The 20,586-nt window shown below is 40.5% G+C and overlaps 1 protein-coding gene across 1 annotated transcript; it reads left to right on the top strand.

Moving 5' to 3' along the window:
- Positions 1 to 423: 423 nt before the first annotated feature.
- On the top strand, positions 424 to 17,044 carry GPNMB (glycoprotein (transmembrane) nmb). Its single transcript, XM_009879548.1, has 11 exons — positions 424 to 493; positions 5,378 to 5,527; positions 6,270 to 6,413; positions 7,730 to 7,909; positions 9,018 to 9,176; positions 9,645 to 9,953; positions 11,160 to 11,282; positions 12,024 to 12,126; positions 13,030 to 13,235; positions 15,732 to 15,819; positions 16,645 to 17,044. Exons 1-11 carry the CDS (start codon positions 424 to 426, stop codon positions 16,796 to 16,798), a joined length of 1,686 nt encoding a protein of 561 aa, XP_009877850.1. The 3' UTR covers positions 16,799 to 17,044.
- Positions 17,045 to 20,586: the final 3,542 nt, after the last annotated feature.

The raw sequence follows: 20,586 nt of genomic DNA, 5'->3' as shown, positions 1-20,586 counted from the left end.
AAACACAGTGAGCTGTTGCAGTAGCACTTGCAAATCAGGCTGGGGCAAGAGTTAATTTGGATTTCTGGAAATAAATGTTCCTAATTTAAAAACAAATTAAGTACAAAAATTGATCATAGTGCAAAACTAGTATAAAAATGCCTGCAAGGTAAATGGTGTGGCTCTAAACAGGTCTCTCAGAAATCCCAGGGAAAGCTGAAAGCAAAGGGAGTGAGTCATAAGCACATGAGCCGAAAGAAGCTGAAGACAAAATCATGCATCTCTGCTTAATTCCATCACATGATGAGTCCTGGGGCCCTTCATTTAATCGGAGAGCAGAGCAGCGGAGAAACTTCATTCTCACTTCTCAGTGGGGACCGGAGGAGTTACCGTGTGCAGGCACTGGGCACTCTCTGCTCCTCCACACAGAGGGTCTCCAGCACCATGAGCGGTGTTCGCCGCCACGTCGGATTCCTGCTCCTGGCTGAAGCGGTGCTTTGTGCTGCCGCCACACGTGAGTGCTTCCTTCACCCCCTCCTCTCTCCCTGCCGCCGCGGGTTCGACATCCCGAGCCAGTGCAGTAAAAACGGCTGCTCGTTGCACGTGCAGCAGTTGCTGGAGCTGTACTGGGGAACCGGTAGGCGACAGCTTGCTCCACCTCAGGGTTGCCTGGCTCTGGGTAGAAATGTCATCTGAACTGGAGAAATACGCCAAGGGCTGCTCAGTTACCTATTTCCTGCGCTCCACAGATACACAGAGCTGAGCAGGGCTAAGCCTTGGCTCATTTTGACAAATTTCTAACTGTATTTCCCCAGCTCAAGCATGGCTAAAAAGGCAGATGCAGAATGGACTTCTCCCAGTTTGCTCAGCTCAGCTGTGGTGGGGAGAGGCCAAGCCAGAGGCAGCGCTCCCTGCTGGGACACCCAGACCTGTGGATCCCCAGCCTCAGGGAGCCCAGTCGAGGAATTAGATCCTCAAGCCACTGTAGGCAGGCACTGGGCTGGTCCTCTGCTGCTTTCCGGGCTCCCAGCTTCGCTCAAGTCTTAGGTTGACTCCCTAAGCTCAGGGCTGGGAACCCAGAAATGGGATTTTAGGCTCAAAATCCAGAATCTACAGTAGGGAAACTGAAGACGTTAAAAGCGGAGGGCTAGCTGAGCATCCATCTAGCCTTGTACCTGTCTCCAATGGGGAACAGTATGGAAATATAACTGGGCAACTGTATACTGGTATTTACCCAGGAGACTTTCCCAGCCTCTGATGATTTATAGCACCAGAACTGCCTCTGTCAGATGCAGCGTCATTGTATTTAACAGTTTTTACTGGACTTTTCTTCCATCTGTTCATGCACTTGGGTTTTCATTGCAACCCGTGCAAATTCTTGGCACACACAACATCCTGCCAGCAAGAAATTTCACACCTTAACTGTGCCTTACATTAAGAAATACCTTTTACGTGCTTAGAACCTGTAACCTGCTGGCTTAATTTGATTCTCCTTAACTTCTGCACTTTCACAAATAGTGACAAATTGCTTCTTCCTCCATGCTGTTCCTGATTCTGTTTTTATATTCTCTTCTGCCACATCTTCTCCAGGCTCAAGACACAGTCGATATAGCCGTTCCTCATATGGAAACAAGTCTATCCCTTTGTAGCATCCTCGCCACCTTTCTCTGTATTTTTTCAGTTCTCTTATAACCTGCATGAGCTGCAGAGAACAGAGCAGCATACAGTACCCAAGACATGAACACACGTGGAAGTATACAATGCTGTAATGACATGTTCATCTTCATTCTCCATCTAGCCTTTTCCTAGTTTTTCAACTACCAATGAGCACTGCATTCAAAACTGTAAAGCTATGAGATCTCATTTCTGAGTGGCGACAGCTAGTTTAGAGCCACTTGTTCTGCAAGTAAAGTTACATTTAACTATGCTGAATTTTCTATAGTTTTATTCTTGAGTCACTGTCATATAGTCCTCTCCTCTACTACTGTAAGACACTGTCTTCAGCAGATTAAAGAACTTTACTGTTTACCTATTTTCCAGATTACAAACATTTTAAATTATTTCAACAATTGAGAAAACTGGCCCCTTGTTCATAACTTTTGGTTCATATATCCTAACCAATTATTTATTCATGTGAAATCCTTCCTTCTTATTCCACAGTAACTTAGTTCCTTTATGTGCCTTTAGCGAGGGAGCTCATCAAATGCTGTCTGGAACTCAAGCAGACTGTAAAAGCAGGTCAGCCTTGTTCCCATGCTCTCTGGCTCCCTCAGCAAAACTCAAATATATTTGTGAGGAACGCACTCCTTTTACGGCATATCATATAAGTCGACTATATCTGCTAATTCTGTTCTTCACTGCTGCTCCTACCAGCTTCTCCAATTTGAGCCTCAAACTTTTTGTAATCCTCCAACTCTTCCCTGGAAGTGTTTTTAAAAACTGTCATCACATTTGCCAACTTTTGTTTCTCAGCCACTGAAGCAAGATGTTACATGCTATGGTTAACAGCTCATTTATTTCACTCTTGAATAACTTCCATACTTTTTGAGCCATCCCATCTAGACAACTTCTTCATTTTGTTGATTTATTCTATAATATTTTGTTCTAACACTTCATTTTGAGAGAGATTCTCCATTGTTGTAAAGAAAAATTTTAGCACAGAAACCTCTCATGCTCCTCCTTTGTGAATGAAAATGTAAACTTAACACATTTGACTTTTGTGCTATCCGTTTATCTACCCTGAATGCTTCTTTTGTATCTACATCATCTTTTGCCCCTACAGACTTTCCGGTAAGCTTTCCATTACTTTTGTATTTGAAAAAAGGATTAATTAGTAGTTTTTATGTTTTAGCAAGTTGTTCCTCAAGTTCTTTTTTGCCTGCTTTATTATGTTTCTATATGTAACTTTAGAAAGTTTACATTATTTTCTGTCTTCTTAGCTTGGTCATAACGTCAGCCTTTTTACTTCTAATGCACTTTATCATCTTTAGCTGGGTCATCTTTTTATTGCTGTTGTTTTAACACTGAATTTCATTCTATTTTTCATGACTAACACACTATCACAGGAAATGCTGAACTTCTTGCTTTTGCTACATTTTTCACCAAAATGAAAACCAGAATGTGAAAGGAGAAAGTCAATCAGAGTATAAGATCTTTTCTCCTATGATCACCTCACCAAAACTACTACTTTTCTTGGAGTGTAATGTTACTCTATTTTGAACTGAATTGCTCTAATTTTGGTTATGACCAACATCTGTTCTTGAGTGTTTTTCATTGTTAAAGAAGAAATGCATTAAAGCTTTTTGCTCCTTTAAATTCAGCAACTGAAAATCTTCAGTTCCATGTGTTAGAGAAACTAGTGCTGAAGTCTTTGCTCGTCTGAAAAAATGTCTTTGTCTTGTCCTGAAGCTTGTGAAATGTTTTATGTTTGATTGGAATAAACAAAGCACATCAGGGAGGCACAGAAATGCCTAAGGAGCTTGTGATTTAGAAGCAGTGACCACAGTTATTACCAAAACTGAACAAGAAAATTACTTCTGAATTCAAGGATTGTTATTGAAAATTCAAAATTAAAAGCATTTATAAAAATTAGAAGTGTTCCAGCTCTTTTTGATGAATTGAACATTTGGGAAAAAAAAAACAATGATTGAAATGTTTTGATCTGACAAAATCAAAACATTTTTATTCACTAAATAGTTTTTAGATAAAATGAAAGAGAATGGGGAAAAGAAATTAGGAAAAATCCCTAGCCACTTACTTTCAAATAGGATAACACATTAATTTCTTGACATAAAATGTAATTGAACTTGATAAGCCTTTGTGAAATACTTTTATAGTTACTAATCTGTTTTTTTCCCAAGAAAAGTTTCTGAAGAACATTACCCAACTCTTCTTCTGGCCAAGACTGAAAACAATACAGCATGTGATACAGGCCATTAAATAAATACCGGTCATGATGTTATGCTTTGCTCACATCAAAATATATTAAATCTGCAGGAAAGACTTGATTCAAGCGATTTAAGTGAGACTGTGGGGAGTTCCTGTAGGGCAAAAGACCGTGGGAGAATATGCCTCAGTGCAAAATCTGTTCTTTTCCTCAAACCTTTCAGTCCTCAAGACTCAAGAGACTGGGGAGAGAGCTACCAGCATCAGTTCAGAGAGACCATTGAGATGGCACTGGCCAAGGGATGTCCTTCCTGCCCAGCAGCAATCTCACTTGGCAATAAAACATCAAGAGAAAGCAGCTCCTGCCTCTTCTTCAGTGCTGTTTCTCTGGTTCTCCCTTGCAGTAAAATTAGGAGTCACATGCCCATAAAGATCATGCTTAGACTGGCTACACCTGCTGTGTGCCTTTTCCAAAACCCGCAGGAATTCCAACACGTTACAGTGCACAGGGCCATTCCTGCCCTCCTTACAGGTCTCTGCATTTTTCTTAAAAACATCCAGCTCTTTGTTGCACTTCAGTATAAATCTCAGAAGCATTCAGCATCAGCTACCTTTAAAATAAAGCCATGAAAAGCAGAAGAAATCCTAACTCCCTTGATGTTGTGACACACCCAGCAGTTACCTGATTAACATGACAGAGTTGTTTAAAGCCCCCGGGCTTTAATGGAACTCTGCCTATGAGCCTACTTACGAACATATTTTTATGGCATCCTACAGTGGTTGACATGCTCCTACAGGTTACTTGGATATTTACTTTGCTTTTCATTATGTGTACTTTGGGACAGAAACAGGGATCCTAGAAGGCCTGGGAAAAGTTTGAGCCCGTCATTTGTAGTAATATGAGAAGAAAAAGGTTATTAAAATTATTTAGTATCTGAGCCATTTTAAAGTAATAGGCATGAAGCTAATATGTTTTTGTTGTTATATTATAAACACATTGAATTTACTATTCAGCTCTAAATTTCCTTTTCTGGAAATACCAGCTTCTGTTACAATTGGTTCCACCCCTCCCACCCAAACCACCAGCCAACTCACCAAAGAAGCTTCACTGGGTCAAAATTAATTCCTGGCATAACTCCCTCTGGAGCACAACTCAGACACAGAGTGAATTTATCCTGTCAGCCTTTTACTCGTAGATTTACTACCAGGCAAGCACAAAGCAGTCAGCAATCAAGCAACCTCTGTACGACCAGCCTGTTTGTTGCAGGGTTACATCCACTCATGCACAGAAAAATGTCAGTCTGTCAGTGGTAGAATTATCTATATGTTGGTTATAGTTGATGGAACTGTTTACAGCTGCGATGATAAAACTCCATAACTTTCTACGGGTGAAGAGTTTTTGAATCAGTACAAGAATATAGTCGTATTAAGAAGGCTGTTCAACACAACAGCAATGTCTTTATAGGGTGGTAGGGAAAATGCTATTGCATTGCATGTTTGTTTTTCTCTCTAGGGTTTCAAGATGTGCTGAGCCATGGAAGAACTTCTCCTGTCACATCCTATAAGAAGCTACAAGGCTGGTCTAGTGATCAAAATAAATGGAATGAAAAGCTTTATCCTTTCTGGGAAGAAGGAGATCCCAGATGGAAGGACTGCTGGAAAGGTAATCGCACATATGTAATCCAAAGACACTGAGAAAATTGGCAAAAAAATCCACCTCATTGCAGTGTGCTGGTGCTATAGTGCTTTTTCATAGGTCCAATATCCACCACTGCTGCAATGAATAGCAAATCAGGGATGACTGGCTTTGATACCATTCTCACTACATTGTCTGAGGGAGCAGAAAAGTGAGTTGTTACAGTAAATGCTTTCCCATGACTCATAGTCTCAGACATTAATACTTATTAAGAAGTATTGATGGCCAGGGCTCTAGGACAATCCATTATTTGAAACATGCCCTAGAAGACAGTAGCTTCAACTACTACCTCAGTTGGGCATTGTGGGCTTCAGTTTGACAACTTCAGTGAAGACCCTGTTTATTGTCACCTGGTCTGAGCTGAGGTCTAAAGGCCGTATCCCTGGGGAGAAACAAAAATATTCTCCTTTGGAACATATTGACCCCCATGAGAAAAAAAAAAAACAAACAAAAAACACCAACAACAAACAAAACCCAACCATATTCTTAGCTCTAAGAAGGAAATGAATGACAGACCAGTAGTGATGCAGCAGCATATTATTGTTCTAAGCTGGGGTTTTGATAGGAGTCCAAGTGACTTCAAAGCACAAACCCCCTTGGAAACAGAAGACTCAATAAGGCATTTCTCATGCAAACAGTGCACAGTTGGAGGCAGCTGCTGCTCTGATGCATCCTTTACTGCAGTGAAGACCAATTTTCTTTTCTACAGGCGGAAGGGTGACAGCCAAATTGGACACTGATAGCCCAGCACTGGTAGGATCCAACGTGACCTTTGTTGTGACTCTCCAGTTTCCCAAGTGCCAGAAAGAAGATAGCGATGGCAACATAATATACGAGAGGAACTGTACCCAGGGTAAGTAACGGCAATCTCCCTGCGCTATACGCGCGCATCTGACTATGGCACTGGTGTGAACATGTCACGAATCTTTGAAAACATCAGAAGTGCATCCTATGAACAACAGCCATATTGCTTTTAATTGATAACTACGCTCATGTGTAACCTGTGGCACACCAGTTTCTTTCCTCAGAAGATCACTGTGGTATTTTTACTGTTTTGCAGCCGCTATATATAATGACCACGTAATTTAAGATATGCCTTTGCTATAAAATTGCCTTCCCAAAACCAGTGATGTTAATTTGGCTTCCTAGCAAAACTGTTACTGCTTTCCAGCTCAGTCACAAGGTTGCAGAGTCACACTGTTTTCTTCCAAATTTATAAAGCTGCCAATTTATAAAACTGAGATTTTTTTTTCCCAATTAGGAATTGTAGAACTCACTAACTACCATCTGCACCTTGAAAAACCCTTGAGAAAGAGTAAATCTCACATTCTCACATTTTAATAACTAAAAACAAACAAGAAAATAAATCATTTAAAAATCAAGCAATCTTTTCAGACAATCACCTTTTTCATCTTATTTACTATTACACGGAACAAAAAACCTATCATAATTCCAATGTTTGAAGCTGCTGGATCTAGAGTGAAAGAGGCTGTTGTACCTTTCTTCCTCTGAATTCATAAATGTTCAACAAATTTTTTTACTGATCATAGCAATTTTCATTTCAAGGCCTATCAGCAAATTTTTTGTCAGTCTGAGTTCTACTTTTTGACTGTCTAATGTTGTGTTAACTGCTGATATCCATTCTCTACTTAACATCTGTTGTGCTGTTTAGGGAAGGAAACTGTCTTTTTATATTATTCAGAAAGGAACTGAAATTCCTGTTGAAGTTATTTAAAGGTACCATAGAAAACTTTTCTGACAAAAGAAAGTCACTTCCCCACAGGGCCTTCACGGCTGCTATTTCTACTGAAAATTTTAGATTCCGCTTGCCAAATGTTCAGGTAACCCCACTAACTCCAGTGATACAGTAGCACCCTGTGTAGTTGACAGCAAGTTCTGGGTAAGCAATTTTAAATTGCATCTGGCCCATGAGACAGTAAAATATTTTTAAGCTCTAAATAAAACAATGCCAAGCCAGAACAATTTGCTGTTTACATTAAAAACCAAACAAAGCGCAATCTTAGAAAAATCTGTCAGTCTAAAAATACCCTACTTTTAACCTGCTGTTGAAGTGCAATAACTGCTGGCACATGGAGTGTCTGCCTCCTGTTTCCTGACTTTCTGCGCATTTCTCAGTTGACCCAGAACATGTCCTGTTTCTACACTTAGACCCTCCAACTTCCCAGGATCAGCAAGTCTATGTCTACAACTGGACTGAATGGATCGACAGCTGTGGCTGGGAAAACTGCACAAGCAACCACAGCCATAACGTATTCCCAGATGGGAGACCTTTCCCTCATTATCCTGGCTGGAGGAGAAGAAACTTTGTCTACGTGTTTCACACATTTGGTTAGTACTGCAACACATCCCTTGGTTTGGCTGACGCTGCAAAGCTTATATTCACTCTGTACATGAACTTATTTGTTCAGTGTGTTTTATTGAAAAGTCCTTTAAAAAGGATTCCACTCTCTTGAGCGGAGATCACAAATTCATTCCCGGCTTTCCAGAGAGGCCATCAGCTGCTCAGTCTGGAAATCATGGATTACCAGGAGACTCTCTTTAAATTTGCATTCACAGTACTACCACTGAAGAAAATTAATTTCCTTTCAGTAGTACTCAGGATCCTTTTCTAGGAAAACAGAGTGTCCGAGCAGGTCAGTCAGATGATTTGTTGAGTGCTCACTGCCACTTCAGATTCTTAAATTTAAGAGAGACCACAGTGCTGTATATCCTCCGATCAGTTTAACGGTGTAGCACTTCTTGCCTCTGGGGACGTGAAAACTGCCACTGACTGTGTGGTACTGATCTGGTCACAGATGCTAATTTTCAGTGGTTTCCAGCTCCTGGGTATGTAACGGTCGGGCTATTGCTGGCGTTGTCTACATACTAAATCTTAGTATCCTAAGTTAGCTCGGCTAAATCAGTATTATCATCAGTATCAGCCTGAGTAATAATAATAATAATGTGCCAAATTTTAGGTAGAGGTGATACTATTTACCTACCTCAATCAGCTGTTACAAAGACAAATAAGCAAGCGTAATACAAAGGGCTCTAGGGTATGAAGTAAGAGGTGGTATATCTCCTTGCTACACTGAAAGCATACAAGTGCAAGATCATTTAAAATGCCTGAGAGGTAATACCATCCACTACATAATCCTAATGAATTAATGTAAAGTAGTTGCTTTGGAAAGATGTAGATGCCCAAGCAAATTTTTCTTAGATTAGAGAAATTTGGGACATCTTTCTGACACCTTTGAAAAAAACAGAAATAATGGGAGTAAACACATTGTAAAAGTTTTCAGTCCTCCAAAAACACCTGACAGGTAACTGAAAGACAATTCTAAACTATTCATTTTGATTTAGACAATCCAAGATTCACAGAGACACAGCTTTTCTTAAAACAACACGAAGCTAGTCTGAAGGGCAAAACATATTGTAAGTTCATGTTCTGTTTCAGGTCAGTACTACCAAACAACTGGAAGATCTTCAGCAGTGTTTTCAGTGAACACAGCAAATATCACTCTGGGCAAACACGTGATGGCGGTATCCATTTACAGGAGAGGGCACTCAGCATACGTTCCAATTGCAAGAGCAAGTGCCGTTTACGTTGTAACAGGTGAGCGTGCTGGAATAAACTGTAATAAAATACTGGGGGTATTTGTTGTTTAGGTGTTAAAAGAATTCAGCACAAGCATCATCTGGCACGAAAAGAAGACATTGGTCAGAGAAAGGTTTTTAATATGAATTGGAATCTCTGGTAAATTGCCAGTCGTGTAATTTACCTTTGTATCTAGCTCAGTTGTGATACCTCTACTTTGTAATGAAAAAGTATTTACAAGAGGAAATGCAATCTTGCACAGATGTCTGTGATTCCTCATTTGTTCCCATACTTTTCTGGGTAACTGTTTCCTACTGACATTCACTCCTCAGATCAGTAAATCAAATTAAAGTAGAAACCCGTGTTAAAGACATTAATGTCTCATATTCCAACTGCTGCAGTCCAGGGACTTTGGAGCTGTTTGTTGTTTGCAGCCAGGTACGTATGCTTTATTTATTTACTACTTTGTTTTTTTTTCCCCTCCAGACAAAATTCCAATATTTGTGAGTATGTTCCAAAAACATGACCGCAACATCTCAGACTCCATTTTTATCAAAGACTCACCAATCACGTTTGATGTGAAGATCCATGATCCCAGCTACTACCTTAATAATTCTGCCATCTCCTACAAGTGGAACTTTGGAGATGGAAGTGGCTTATTTGTAGTCAGCAGTTCTACGACATCTCACACCTATACTCTGCAAGGAAACTTTACTCTGAATTTAACTGTCCAAGCCATCATACCTGTACCTTGCAGGCCAGTAACACCCACTGCCCCGCTGCCGACCTCAGCAGGTAAGTTTATCGAACAGCAGTGACATTAGCAGCTGTGGTAAAACTCTAAATTCTGATATTTTAAGTTCACATCTTTAGAAGTTGTACTGTCATCAATGAAAGAGCTACAAGGCTCTGCAAGCCCTCTATGAATTGGTTTAGAGACAGTGTCAAAAAGCATAAATTCTTCTATGATTCTGTGGTAGGCATCACTTACACACTGAGCACATTACACATCCAGTTCTATCACCACAGTGACAGCACATAGAGGTCTTCAGGTGGACGTGCAGTACATATAAATTTGTTTTCATACCCTCTACCATGCCAGGTCAAGTGGTTTTAGCCTTGCCTATTCATGGTTATCTTCTGAGGCAAGATGTAAATTTTAAGTGAGAAAGAGGTATTTCAGAACACTTTTGTATAGACAGTTCCTTTCTGGTTTGCATTAACTTCCACCCAAAATTAAATGAGATTGGATTGAACTAGAAAAAATTTAACTTATATTCCAAAATATGGGATTTCCACATGGCATTAACCCAGAATGGCTTTTCCACTTTAAATTTATGTACTATCATATTTCAGAATAACTTCCATTATGTTCAGCATTGGTTTATCATCTCAGAGAGTTTTAAGCTTTGCAAAAGGCCTGCAGTTTCAGCCTGGGTACTTATAATACTGCTACTATTAAATTGTAAATGTGGCTATATTTTTCAAATTTCAGAATTTTAATATGCGCTTTTACCAAAATATTGAGTGACAATGAAAAAGGAAAGGAAAGATATAATTTTTACCACTTCCCCTCTTCATTTTTCCACTAGCTGTAATGTAGAGCAATGGGAAAATACCTGCTTTTAAAGAGAGCATTTTAAAACTTTTATTTGCCTTTGGATTTCTTCTATAATCGATTTGGGAATTTTAAATAAGTGTTTAATTATATCAAACCTTGCAGTCTCACTTCTGTTTCACAGAGATGGGTGACTAGCAAGGTGGCTTGTAGAATGAGGTGACCCAGACAGCTCCAGAGTTCTACAGCTGGGCATGTGTGTTTTCTTTAAGGCTTATTACCATGATCCTGTACAGATACGTACATGACTGCACAGCTGCAAACCAAAGTCACTAATGACCTATGTAATGAATGCGTTTGAAACACATGGCAGTGTTCAGAATACCTCTAAACAGAACTTGTTCTAAAGCTGCGTATCTGTCCTTTCTCCCTCAACTCAACAGTAACGACCGGAGCATCTTCCAATTCAGACTTTTCTACCACTGTCGAGTCAATGGAAGATAATCCTGATGGAGGCTGCCATATTTACAGAGATGGATACTATAGAACTGGTATCTCTATTGTAGGTAAGAATGTGGGTCAACACCTGAACTGAGGAATGGGGCTAATGATGTACAACAATGTATGGTAGCGACAACTTTTATTTAGGCTCCCTTTTATCAAATACACGAGACCCACAATAAGATCCTTCTCTTGGACCTAGCTGACATTTTTAAAGATTAATGTACAGACAGCTAACTGGCTGACTTTGGTTTCTTTATGTGCTCTGTCAGGACCTAGCGGCAGAGGTTATGGTCCATTGGTTTCACACATGTGAGGTTGGGCCTTGGTCTGGATGGCTGCTGATGGCTGCCCCCATGCTACATGTGGCGTTTCCAGACACTTGGGCTGGGAAATAGCTGGTGGGGATGTGCGTCCTGACACTACTTTCTAGATCATCAGCTTCTGAACCTGCCACACCTGAAGCATACTGGCCTGGGGGGTGAGAGTGGTACGTGTCGCGTAAGGTTGAATTGACCTGGCTGCGCACAGAAGTCATAGGTAGTGGGACAGGGAAGTGATTTAGTAATACAAATAAGTAAAAAATGATAATGGGAAAATAAAGCAGAGCAGAAAAGAGCAGCCTCATAGGGAAAGCACTGGAAAATTTCTCAGCTTTCAAACCCTTCAAGACAACTGCTAAGGGAGGGAGGAGGTTATGGAAAACAAGACCTGAACTGAGCATCAGCCAAACACTTGAGGTTCTCTACACACAGACTTCAGACCTTGTCATGTGTCCTACTGTTGACATCTGTTTCCTCTCCCAGAGGGAATCCTTGAGGTAAATATTATTCAGATGACGAGCATCCAGACGACAGAAAGTCAAGCTGAAAACTCACTGGTTGACTTTGTCATTACCTGCCAAGGGAGGTAAGCGTGTGAATGAAACTGTCAATCTTCCCTCTTTAAAAATAATTAGGTGCTGGAATGCTGTCTGCACTTAGATGCAGCTGCATGAACAAAAGTTGGGAACTGCAGTGTTTCTATTTCTTGACTGGAACTAACAATAATGCAAGTCTCATTTGTAAACTATGTCAACAGAGGTTACAGCCAGGCTCTTAGGACTCAGAACAAATGTCAAGTCTCAGTAAAAATATGAGAACTAGATAGTGGGGAGAAACAATTCTATATTTTCCTGGCCAAGACAAGATTTCAGCACTTACTGTAAGATGGGAAGCAGTCTACTGAAATTGGAAGGAAACCCTTTCCTTTTGGCCATGATTTTTGACACTTAGAGTAAATGGGCGTGTCCAAGCAATTTCTTGGATAGGAAAACATTTCGCTAATATTCCTAGATCCTAGAAGGGGATTAGAGAGTTGAGAGGACAGAGAAGTACAGGAATCATATTTGTAATGCAACCGGAAAAGAATTAACCTCTCTAAGTTAGTGTTTACTTTTCCGGTACATGATGGTACATTTAAGAATCTACATTCCTTTCTTAATGATGAGTATTAAAGGTAACAGACTTTATAAGCTGATTTGAGGCAGGTAGTTCTGTGATCACCATAAAATGTTAAATGATATGTCAAACAAACAGAAAATTTTATAGATTGTATACATGCACTTTATACAAAATCCACATATATATATATAAAATGGATAGTTACGTATAAAATATATGTAACGTATTAATAAACCACTCTGAAATCACTATAGTGCCACTGATTTCAGTAAAGAGGCGCCAGCATAAAACTAGGGCATCAGTGCAATGTGTCTATGAGCTGGGCTAACAGGACTCCACAAATGCAATGCGTTTTCTCTTCCCACTCCAGCCTCCCCACAGACGTCTGCACAGTAGTTTCTGACCCCACGTGCCAGGTGTCCAAGAGTGTGGTGTGCGACCCCATCACCGTCACCGATGAATGTTTACTCACCATCAGAAGAGCTTTTGAGGAACCTGGAACATACTGTATAAACATCACCTTGGGGGATGACACAAGCCAAGCCCTTGCCAGCGCACTGATTTCCGTAAATGGCGGTGAGTCCACACAGAGCAGATGTAGGTTGTCTAAATAGTTTCTCTCTGTAGTTATATCCCTGCAGGAGGTAAGAGCACAGGAATTTGTATGGGGTTTTTATTATGCCCAGAGGCCTCAGCTGAGGCTGCGCCAGCTTGTGTGAGAGTCCATGCAAAGATAAAGAGCTACAGGAATTTTAGATGTTAGAACTTGGTTTGATTTATGTTCTTGATCCAATGGGTACAGTAATTGTACAAAACCTTCAGTTTCGGTTCACAGTACTCAGTTCACAGTATTCAGTTCACAGAATATGAACAGTTCTTAAGCCATAACGTTGGTTTTTTTCACAGAATAACTCTGTCAGGCAGAAAGGCAGGTGGGGAACATGCCAGCCAGCCTACTCCACACATGGAGAAATAGGAGAAACAGAGAGGAATTCAGCTCACGTGAGACATGTGACCCATTGACCTCTCGCATGAGACAATGGGTGTAACCCATTGACCTTGACCAGGTTTCTATTTCTACATGCGGACAAGATAAATCAGGTTCTGGAAAGGTCTGTGTAACATTCATTGACTACAGAGTGTGCCCAGGGTGACTACCTCAGAACGGTAGATTTACCTTTGGTGAGATGACTATCACTGTGTCTTGGTCATGGTTATCCAAGGAGTCTCTGACAGAACCAGGTATTAAACTCAGCCTCAGCCAGAAGTCTAAATGATCATGCTGTCTCCCTTGTCCCACTCCATTGCCCTCCTGACCTCCCACTACAATGTCCTAGTGACTCTTCTGAACTCTTTAATTATATCTCTTAATAAATATCTGCCAAGCCACTGACCTTTGCGGTCATTTGCCACATTATTTTTGGCTGATTTTATTTAACCTAGGTATAAATTTAGCTGTACCTAAATCAGTTCATGATGACTAAGGCACAATGCCTGACCTGTAAGTGCATTCTGGCTCCTAAAGACGAAAATAAGGATGCAGTAGGATTTTTCAAAACTGTATTCACTGAGGCTAACTTTAGCTCAAGGCTGGTCTCCCTCGGTTTCCTCCAGAGGGCACAGCTAAGTTGTACTTCGGGGCTTCCACTATAATCAAAGCAGAATTAGGATCTAAGAAAGGTTGCTGCTTTGAGTCACTTTCTGGAGGAGCCCATCTAATGTTTGCAAACATTCCTCATGTGCCACAATTTTCCACTTATTTCAAGAGAAGGTAAGTATTTATGAATTTCTGAAAATCCCATAATTTGGTGCCCGAGTATCTGGTGCCTAAACATCTGGCCCTTGAAATCTGGCAGGACTGTGCCTGGGTTACACAGGCATTGCAGAAAACACCCGCTCTTAACTTGCTTAAACTGCTGTTGAATGGGTTGCAGTCCTGTGATGTAGACACGTCCCATTGTATGTGTTGCTTTGCAAACTAGTCTAAGGACCTACCTTATTCATAAAATAAGGTAAATCCCTAAAGTCTCAGCAAAAATATTGTGTAAACTACGAATGAGGTCGAGCCTTCACAGACAATAGTATCAACAAACAGAAATGAGGCACATGTACCAAGTAAATGAGAAATCCTGATTTGCTGTCTATGAAAATTGAGATATCAATTATAAATTAATAACTGGAAAGGTAAGCCAACATGAACCTCTAGGTTACTTCATTGTATTAACACTGTTGTTTATACCTGAAGGATTGTTTATATCTGAGGACCAAGAATGTGTCTCAGTGTCAGTAAACTCAATAAAGGTATAGCCTGTGGACTGGAAAATTAAGATTTTTAACACACATACACAAAAAAAAAGTAATGATTTGGCTTCTTCCATCAGATATGATGGAATGAGGAGTAGATGTGAATGAAATGGTTGACAGCAAACCAGAAGGCAGAGTTCAATGACAGGCAGAGCCCGAAGTTTATTTCCCAGAAGCAGCACGTTAAAACAGCAGAGCCCTCAGCTCTTGGATAAGGCAAAGAAGCCTAAGTCCATCAAGCTCTCAGCCACACTCTACCATCTTAGCATGTGGGACTGCAACAAAAAATAACATTTAAGAAACTCTATTTTTATCCCCTCACCCCCGGCCATCATCCCTAAGAGAAAGCCGAAGCTGATTCTAACATTGAAGCTTATAAAGAGACTGCATCTCTTATACTCTCAGTGTAAACGTTTCCCCAGCATAGCAATTGGCAGGGAACAAATTAGCCTCACATCATGAGGTGCCAGCGAGACCCGCCGTTCCCTTCCATGCTGGAAGGGCAGCCATGTGTCTCAGGAGCGTGGCTCATATGAGAAAACTGGCAAAGCCCAACTCACACTCTGGTGGAACCGAGAATTAAACCGATTAGGATGTGAAAGCACCACCTCCTGCCAAAGTCACCAACCTCCAATGCTTAGCATACTAGAAGTATTAAGTGTACTTCAATCTGTACAGCAATCAAGTAAAAATGATGTTCTCTTTAGAAAAGCTATCTCACTGTAAAAATGAGGCTAACTTTTAATCAAACTACTTTCTGACTTCTAGGATCATCATCAGGAACAACAGAAGGTGTCTTTATCTTCCTTGGTTTGTTGGCAGTGTTTGCCGCCATTGGGGCTTTTGTCCTTTACAAGTAAGTTGCTAGTTTCTAGGACTAAAAAAAGTTCAAGGAACTGTCAAAAATATTAGTTTAAATTAACCAAACCAACAAATTTGCATCAGCTATATTTTTGTTTCTTTTTTATTGTTGTTCACAAATATTCTGGCAAATATTCAAGAAAATTAGATTACTGGCTTAAGCCACAAAACCATTGGAAAATATGTAAATGTTAAAGACTTTCATAGAAAATTACATTACGTGCTCATAGGCACACAAATAGTAATACTAGAAGGCCTGGGAACTGCATGTAAGCAGTAAGCAAACTCAAGCTGCACGATGTGATTTATACATGCAGTAAAACCTAACAAACAAAAATGTGATTTAGCTCTAAAACTCTTACAAGAAGTGTTTGCAAATGACTGACAGATCAGGAATTAATCATCAACATTCTTCATTAAACAATTGACAAAGAAATGCTTTGGGAAAAAGGTGCTTGGTGTGCGGGAAAGTAGTTAACACAAGCATGTTACTGCAGTATTAGCTTGGATGGTTCTCGTGAAACTTTTAAGACTGTACCAAGAGCCAAGAGTATGCGCACCCTGCACAGTCAGTGGTGAGAAAGAAACACCTCCACAGAGCAAGAGTACTCCACTACGCAATGGAGCCTTCTCATTAACCACGCTGTAGTCACCACTACTGACCTACACCTGTTAACCATTAGATAGGATTAAAGAGGGAAGGAGGAGAGAGAATATATGTTTTGAATACATGATTAATTCTCTTATGCACTGGTCACATGCTGAATGTGGACCTTCCTTTAAATGTCTTTCAGCAGCTAACTGTGCACATTCTTTGCAGGAGATACAAGCAATACAAGCCTATTGAGAGAAGCGTGGGACAAGCAGAGAACCAGGAGGGACTAACTGCTCACTTCAGCAATTTCAAAGCAATTTTCTTCCCTAGTAGCACTGAGAGAAATCCTCTGCTGAAAAGCAAACCAGGCATTGTTTAAATCTTTAGTCTACCCCTGACTACTAGATTACGTACAGGACACATCTGAACTGTACTTTGACAGGGTTTTCTTGTTGTTATAAAAAAACAGGGTGCAAGGTGAAAGCACATATAGATGGGATGGTAACTTTTGGGGGCTTGGTGCAATTAGAAATATTAAAATAGTCCTTTGTAGAAAACAATGAGGCAGTTAGCACTTGCTGTTCTTACTTGTGATCTAGGGTATGCTCTTATGAATAACACACACACACACACACACACACACACACATACCACCCCCTGTCCTGATCTGGCTTTTCTTGCTTCTGGGTTAACTACCTGCATAACTAATCAGATCCACAATCTGGAGGGGAAAAAAAAGGTTAATTAAAAAAAACCAAGCAAACAAACAAAACAACAGAAACTTGTAAATACTTAGTCTTAAATAGACACTCCAGTATAACTGCTTACTGCCTTAGCAGGATTCATGCCTTTGCTAGAAAGACACAGGGGGCAGGCACATGTTATGCCTGTGGAATGAAACGTGCCATGGCCTATTCCCAGGCATTGGCACTGAACCACTGATGCTGTTAGCCACCAAGCAAACCCCAGATTCTGGGAACCCCCTGAGGCACTCTTCCCCACCGGGAGTTTGGCAGCAGCCACCCTGTTTTGCAGGGTTCAGTAGCATGGATGCAGCTCACTACATGCCAGTTGGCCCCAGGGCCAGAAAACAGGGTGGGACACATTTAGTTTCCTACTGGACATGGCTACCAGTGCACGAGTCTCACTATAAACTCGACCACAGACACCCGAGCAACAGGACTGATGAGGCCCGTATGCTTGGCTTTCCCTGTTGAAACTTTTACTCTGAGTCCCTTGTAGAACCCTTAGAAGCAATTGCTGGTGCTGTCTTTGTCTCCTCTATTTCTGCTGCTCTTGAAACACTGTATTGGCACCACCACTCGTCAGAGGGCAGACAGGCGCTCCATGGACAAGGGTCAGCGGAATGGGGGGTCGTAGCAGGAAAGGATAGGGTTTGATTCCCTTTTTCCCTTCTCTTTTCATTCCTCTCTCCCCTGCGGTAAAGACACATTAATTTCTGCTTGCTCTTCCATCCCTCTGTCTTTGGCCACTTCATCAAATAAATGAAAACCCCTGTCTAAATAAAGCACTACACTCCATTTTCTGCTTTTGCATGATGCAGCTTAGAAAGTGTGAACTTCTGCAAGAAAACTGACCAAAAAATGCTTTAAATGGTTCATTTTCCGTAAAAGCCTTTCTGTTAACATGGAAGTTTAAAAAATGAAATTAACTTTCAACTGGGGGCTGGGCAAATGACTTCACCCAATCCATTTCCAAACACTGAATTCTTTGAAGATCTGTATTTCAATATATTTAGCTTATTTACTGTGTGTTGGAACATCTCTGATACATATTGTTCTCAGTTCCTGATGTGATATATAAGCATAAACATATTTTCCTGGTATCTTATCAGACCTGTCAAATGCTTATCATTCACAATCTGAATACAGTTTTCACTACCACTTCCCCAGTGCGCACGGACACCTTTAAATGACTTGAGGATATAAAAAAATGCTGATTTCTACATACCTGAGATTAGTTCTTTAGTTATAAAATTCAACAGCCTATTTTTTCTTTTGTTTCCAGGTTGTCCAATTGTTTTAATTCTTTTGTGGTCATTTCAGTTATATTATTACACGTACCATATTTGCCATTGTTCCATCTTCCTTATACGTAACATCCTATTATTTAACCATAACTAGGCATCTAAAACTATTCTCTGACTTAAACAGAAAACACATTTCCTGCAAAAATTACCATCTGAATGTTATGTCCTCTGACTGCTGACAGGAAGAACTGTAATTTGTATTTCTTGCTCTGGCTTGAGGCAGGACAGGGGTTTAGTCAAAAGCTTAAGATGACTTGCAATGCAGCATGAAAAAATAAGGTCTGTCACAGCTATAATGCTTAGGATCAGTGATGACGCAGGCTACCACTGACCTAGGTCACATGCAGAATGCATCTTGTTTCAGCAAAACGCTGCATGTTAGGAGCTCAGAGACATCTTAGGCTTTTGCATAGAAACCAACTTTGGGGCATATTTCAATCACTTTTTTTTAATCCTTTAAGCTAAGTATACAGAATAGCTTGCACTATCTTCCTTTAAGTATCATGTCAGAGTATTAATTTTTTATAATCTGATTTTGCATTTTCAGCTGTAACTTCCATTTCATACATCCTTACTTTTATACAATGGAATCTAACTGCTGCATTGACAAATAAACCATCTAATGATTTTAAAGAGTACATTTCCTTTGTCCCAGAAAGAGATACTGTCAGATAAGCAACTTGATGAGTTGCTTAATTACTGACCAAAACAGTATCTACCTCCAGAAAACACAACTGGATTTGCCTTGGTCTTAGTTCACTTATGCACATCTGGTACTACCGTTCGTTATCCAGCGGTTTTTGCAGGCCCCCTTCAAGTGCACTCAGAACAACAGCACCACAAACCCAAGAAGCAAGAATGCCTTAACAACAAGATGACAGCTGAGGAACCCAATTTCAGAACAGATCGGGACACAAAGGAAGTTCATGTCCTTCAAAGTCAAGAACAGCTGACAAACAACAGATTTGTGAATGTCAGCAAATGTTACGAGACAGGTTTCAGGCATCCCCTTTGGAGCATTAACGTCAAAGAATGATATCAAACATACATGTACATCATCTTTAGAAACAACATCTTTTCAAATACCTCATCAAGAGAAACGGAAACATTAGTTGAGTAACAAGTTTGTTAAAAATTATTTTTTTAAATGAAGTATTATTTCAAACCAATTGTTTTGTTCCTCCCCCCTTTTCTTCTTGAACACTTATTATTGCACACAATTAAGAGACTCATCAGATGTAACATTTTACTCTTACCAAAAGTGGTTCTAAGCTGAAATTAGCCCAAAGCCCACCAGCCCCTGAAGGAAGCGTAGAGGAATCAAACTAAACTTTGTGAGAGACATCCAGACACTGTGGTTTATCAGTATAACTGATAAACCTCCAGCATTGTACAACATAGTCAGATTTCCTTTAAAGCTAAAGCTTTTATCACTACAGGTCTTTATAATTCACAAGATTATGCCTTTTAAGTGTTAATACCATTGTTTTAGCACCATATTCAGTGAGGAAGGAAAAAACAAGTCTGATCAGTAATGCTTTCATTTTACTGCCAGTGTACATGCCAACATCTCCATAGGAAGGGAGTGGAGGGAAACAGGTTTCAGTCACAGGTAAATACAAATTCTTGGAATTACCTAGGTCGTAACTCTTTAACCCTTGACAACATTCTCCATAGCAAAACAAACATTATAACACTACTACCCCAGGGCCATTACTGCTATGTGGAAATCACACAAATCTAGAAAAATAATAATAAAAAAAAAAAAACCAAAACAAAAACGAAAAACCAAAAAGCCAAACAACTCTCCCAAGAAAAATGTATTCCTTTCAAACCAGCTGCAGCTTTTTAGGCAAAACCATAGCCTCTGAGAGGGGGCGCACGGCTTGAACTGGGATATGTGATTAGGGCTTACACGGCAGTGCCCACCTGTTGTCTCCGCTCCTTTCGGGCGTCCCGACGAACCACCGCAGCGGAGCGCGGGGTACCGCTGCCCCGATCCCTTCCCTTTTACCGCCCCGTGGCTCAGACACCCCTCAGCAAACGCTGACGGGAGGCGCCACACGGGGACGGGAACACGAAGCTGCGCCACTGCCCCCTACGACGCTCCTATCTAC

This window comes from Charadrius vociferus, unplaced genomic scaffold, assembly GCF_000708025.1.
Source record: "Charadrius vociferus isolate BGI_N301 unplaced genomic scaffold, ASM70802v2 scaffold262, whole genome shotgun sequence".
In the NCBI taxonomy this organism is placed as follows: Eukaryota; Metazoa; Chordata; class Aves; order Charadriiformes; family Charadriidae; genus Charadrius; species Charadrius vociferus.
The sequence above is the reverse complement of the archived record's forward strand: the minus strand, read 5'-3'. Positions and strand labels throughout refer to the sequence as shown.

Bases quoted from the DNA above. Each gene is read 5' to 3' on its own strand.
- GPNMB (XM_009879548.1), top strand. From the start codon at position 424: ATGAGCGGTGTTCGCCGCCACGTCGGATTCCTGCTCCTGGCTGAAGCG. The intron at 6,414-7,729 runs GTAAGTAACGGC...TTCTACACTTAG, and splicing joins CGAGAGGAACTGTACCCAGG to ACCCTCCAACTTCCCAGGAT. The intron at 11,283-12,023 runs GTAAGAATGTGG...TTCCTCTCCCAG, and splicing joins AACTGGTATCTCTATTGTAG to AGGGAATCCTTGAGGTAAAT.